Consider the following 3541-nt stretch of genomic DNA (forward strand, 5'->3'; position numbering starts at 1 on the left):
TCTCCACTATAAACCTGGCTTTAATGAAAGCAGTTTGATTAGGAGAGATAAGTTCATTACAAATGGGGCCAAACTTATTAGTGGCACATTTGGAAAAAATCTTAAAGCTACAGTTAGTCATAGACAGAGGCCTAAATTTCTCTAGCCTAATAGCATCCACCTCCTTAGGAACTAGAGGAAGTAGAGAGAAGTTAAGCCTAATCTGGGCTAAAAGTGGGTAAAACGACTAATGGATGATTAATTATTGATATGACCATCATGCCCTCTTAGTTGAAGGGGTATTCTTTAATCTCAGCCATTGATTCAATTCAATTAAGGGGGGTGTGCGTGTACCTAAGTACTCCCTCTGTAAACAAATATAAGAGTGTTTAGATCACTAAAGTGGTAATCTAAACGCTCTTATATTAGTTTACTGAGGGAGTAGAAGTCAAAACTGAATATACTAGAGCAGACTGAAATCACATATGCAACGTTGGAAATAAGCATCGTTCTTAGCATTCAACCAACACTCTCCACACAGGCGTGGAGGTGAAGAAAAGGTAGTTCGAGTCTTTACCAAGACTACAAAAGACACATTTATCTAAATTCAGGCGATCCCCAGATTACTTAGCAGACTACTACGAAACTATGATGCCTCTCCTGGCTTCACGTAAAGATAACTGCAGCTCTTGGCTTCACGCGCTGAGGCCCTGGGTCTTGCTGATGCAGACGCGCACATGGAGCTGGCTGGTCTCGTCTCCCTTATGCAGCATCGCCGGCTGCACACGGATGAAATAATCACGGACCACCTCCTTATGGTATTGGACGGGGTCGGAGCAACTCTTCATCACCTTCTTTTCCAACTTCACCTTGAGCCCCGGGCCCTCCACCGCGAGCGAGGAGCTGTACACCGGCCCAGCACCAGCATTATTCCTGACACACGCAAGGCCTGTGAAGTTTGTGTCTTCGTTACCGTAAACGAGCAAGACGAATACGCCACCGTCCTCCTCCGCGACCAAGAACTCAAGGTGCACCGTATAAGACTTCGGCGCGTCGATGGCGTACTGGTGGCCCTTGCCGTACGTGATCTTGTGTGCGGCCCAAGCATGCCGGCCGGACTCCTCTGTAAGGTGGCGCAAGAGGTCCGCCGGCGTGCCCTCGAAAAAGCATTTCGCGCACAAACAGGGCCCAAACGAGCACGCGGCTGCGTGCGCCGCGGTGTCGCTGAAGGCCAAGGAGCTCGCGCAGCCGTACTTTTTGTACGGGCACGCCACCTTGGTGTTGCTCAACAGGGTGTCCAGGTAGGTGCTCTGAACGTAGCCCACGGACGCGGCCAAGTCTGTGCAAGAAGTGCACTCGTACTCGTCGTCGTCGCCGCCGCCGCTGACACAGTCGCCGCATGCTACGTGCCGCATTCGGGAGCACTGCGACCGATGCATGCCGTACACCAAATAAGAAACAAGAGTTACGAATCAATCGATCGATCTTGTGGGTGTACTGAAGGCAGATTTTGGTTTTGTCTGTTTGTTCGGATTACCTGGTAAACAGGAGGCTTGAGGGGGTAATGGCACTCGTCGCAGTATAGTTCTGTCTTCGGCACGTCGGACTCCAGCAGTGTCATCGCACCTCCCTCCGACGCCGCCGCAAGCGTCTCTACGGCAACGGGACTGGGCGCTGGTGGCCGCGCCTCTAAAGCAACTGGACAGGACGCCGTCACCGACTTCAGGCCCGGCCGGCCCTTTGCCGGCTTTGTAGCCCCGTCCGCCGTGTTCTTCCTCTTGTCACCCATCGTCTCGTGTGAGAGAGCTCCGCATAGGATATTATACAGTGCCTCCGTCCGGATTAGTAGGTTGGGCTGCCAATGGCGCCGTGAAAAGTGGAAACGCTTTGTCAGCGGGCGCCTCGATCTCCCCCGAATCGCTACCTCTCCCAGCGAGAAAATTAATTCCTCCGTTAATGCCCAGCCTTTTCGTGAACTGCAAGAGGGAACTCGCTCGCCGATTGGGTCAACTTGCCGGCAGACCCTATGGCGCTTCAGGTGAAGAAGCGTGCTGATGATTCGAACCATCGACCTCCCTCAGCTAGTCACAGCAAGTAGTACAATGTGACGTGAGCCGGCTATAAGAGCATCTCTAGCAGATCCCGCGAACCGGGTCATCCGGTATAATAACCGTCGGTTTGCGGGATCCATCCCGTATCCCTGTTCCGAACAGATCCTTCAAATCCGACCGTCCCGGAAAAAACATTTGCGGGATCCCGAATCCGCGAGCTCATTTTCTCCATATCTACGGAATTTCACCCGATTTTGCCGGGCCCCCTTTCCCTTGGCGCGGACGCCCGGACCCACTTCCGCCGGCTTCAGTTCCCGCCTCCACTCCCCGCGCCGCAAATCCCCGCCCCCTATTGCTGCCCCGCGCCGCCCGAAAGCTTCGCCGGCCTGCACCGCATCCATTCCACCTAGTTTCTTGCAACAAGGCGGCCTATTTGTGTCCACTGGTCACGGCCGCCGCCGGCGCCATGGATCCGCCCCGGAGCTCGGCACGCGGGCTTGTAGCTTGCGGATCCGGTTTCTCCGACGCTTCTGAGTGGCGCGCATCGGAGGAAGAGGGCAGCACAGCTTCGCTTCGGCCGGCGGGGGAGAAGAAAGGGGTGGCGCGACGCGGCTTCGCTTCGGCCGGTGGGGGAGAAGAAGAGGGCGGCGAGGCTTTGCTTCGGGCGGGGTATGTCCAACCTCCACGGGTTCGTGCTCAATTTGGCCCGGAGTAGGTTCGGATGAAATTCATGGCCATTTTGTGTGCATTTTGCATATGGATTGGAGTTCGTCGTCGTTGTCTTCGTCCGATGATTCGGACATAGAAGATATGATCCTCGACGACGATGATGACAACCTAGTCTTGTTGCATCTCGCCGACGAATTTGAGGCGGGGTCGAAGAAAAAGCGGCACGGATCCATGGTCGGCGGGCTATGCATTCCCCACAACCGAGCTCTCGGCGACAAGATGCTCATGAAAGACTACTTCGCTGAGGTACCGACATATCCGTCTCACCTCTTTCATAGGCAATATCAAATGCATAGGTCACTTTTCGCCCGCATCGTCGAGGCTTGAAAGCAAAATTGTCGTTTCTTCACTCGGCGTAGGAATGTCGCCGGTTTGATTGGCTTTAGTTCGTATCAAAAAAATATCGGTGGCAATGATAGTGATTGCATATGGTGTTCTTGCCGACTACGCGGGTGAATATCTTCACATTGGCGAAGATACCACCATCAAATGTGTCTGTGTCTTTGCGAAGAAAGTGATCCGGGTTTTTGGCCCGAAGTACCTTCGAGCTCCAAACAAAGAAGACACAAAGAAGGTCATGGCAATGAACGAAGCAAGGGGATGGCCGGGCATGCTAGGGAGTACTGATTGCATGTATTGAAGGTGGAAGAACTGTCCGGTGGCTTCGACAGGGCAATACACCGGCCACAAACATAAACCCATCATCGTTCTTGAAGCCGTGGTCTCTCAATGATATCAACATTTTGCAGTGATTTCATCTATTTGCTCAGCTAGCTAGTGGA

At 53.2% G+C, this 3541-nt stretch overlaps 1 protein-coding gene across 1 annotated transcript; it reads right to left on the bottom strand.

The window, feature by feature from the left end:
* Window positions 1-477: 477 nt before the first annotated feature.
* LOC123141992 (E3 ubiquitin-protein ligase SINA-like 10) lies at window positions 478-1787 on the bottom strand. The gene is made up of 2 exons (XM_044561029.1): window positions 1517-1787; window positions 478-1403 (listed from the first exon to the last, which is right to left on the bottom strand). The coding sequence occupies exons 1-2, from the start codon at window positions 1766-1768 to the stop codon at window positions 675-677; spliced, it is 981 nt and encodes a 326-aa protein (XP_044416964.1). The 5' UTR covers window positions 1769-1787; the 3' UTR covers window positions 478-674.
* Between the last annotated feature and the right edge of the window lie 1754 nt (window positions 1788-3541).

Source organism: Triticum aestivum, chromosome 6D (genome assembly GCF_018294505.1).
Source record: "Triticum aestivum cultivar Chinese Spring chromosome 6D, IWGSC CS RefSeq v2.1, whole genome shotgun sequence".
Classification (NCBI taxonomy): domain Eukaryota; kingdom Viridiplantae; phylum Streptophyta; class Magnoliopsida; order Poales; family Poaceae; genus Triticum; species Triticum aestivum.

Coding starts and splice junctions, on each gene's coding strand:
- LOC123141992 (XM_044561029.1), bottom strand. CDS start 1,768: ATGGGTGACAAGAGGAAGAACACGGCGGACGGGGCTACAAAGCCGGCA. Junction 1,404..1,516: donor TCAAGCCTCCTGTTTACCAG/GTAATCCGAACA, acceptor CATCGGTCGCAG/TGCTCCCGAATGCGGCACGT.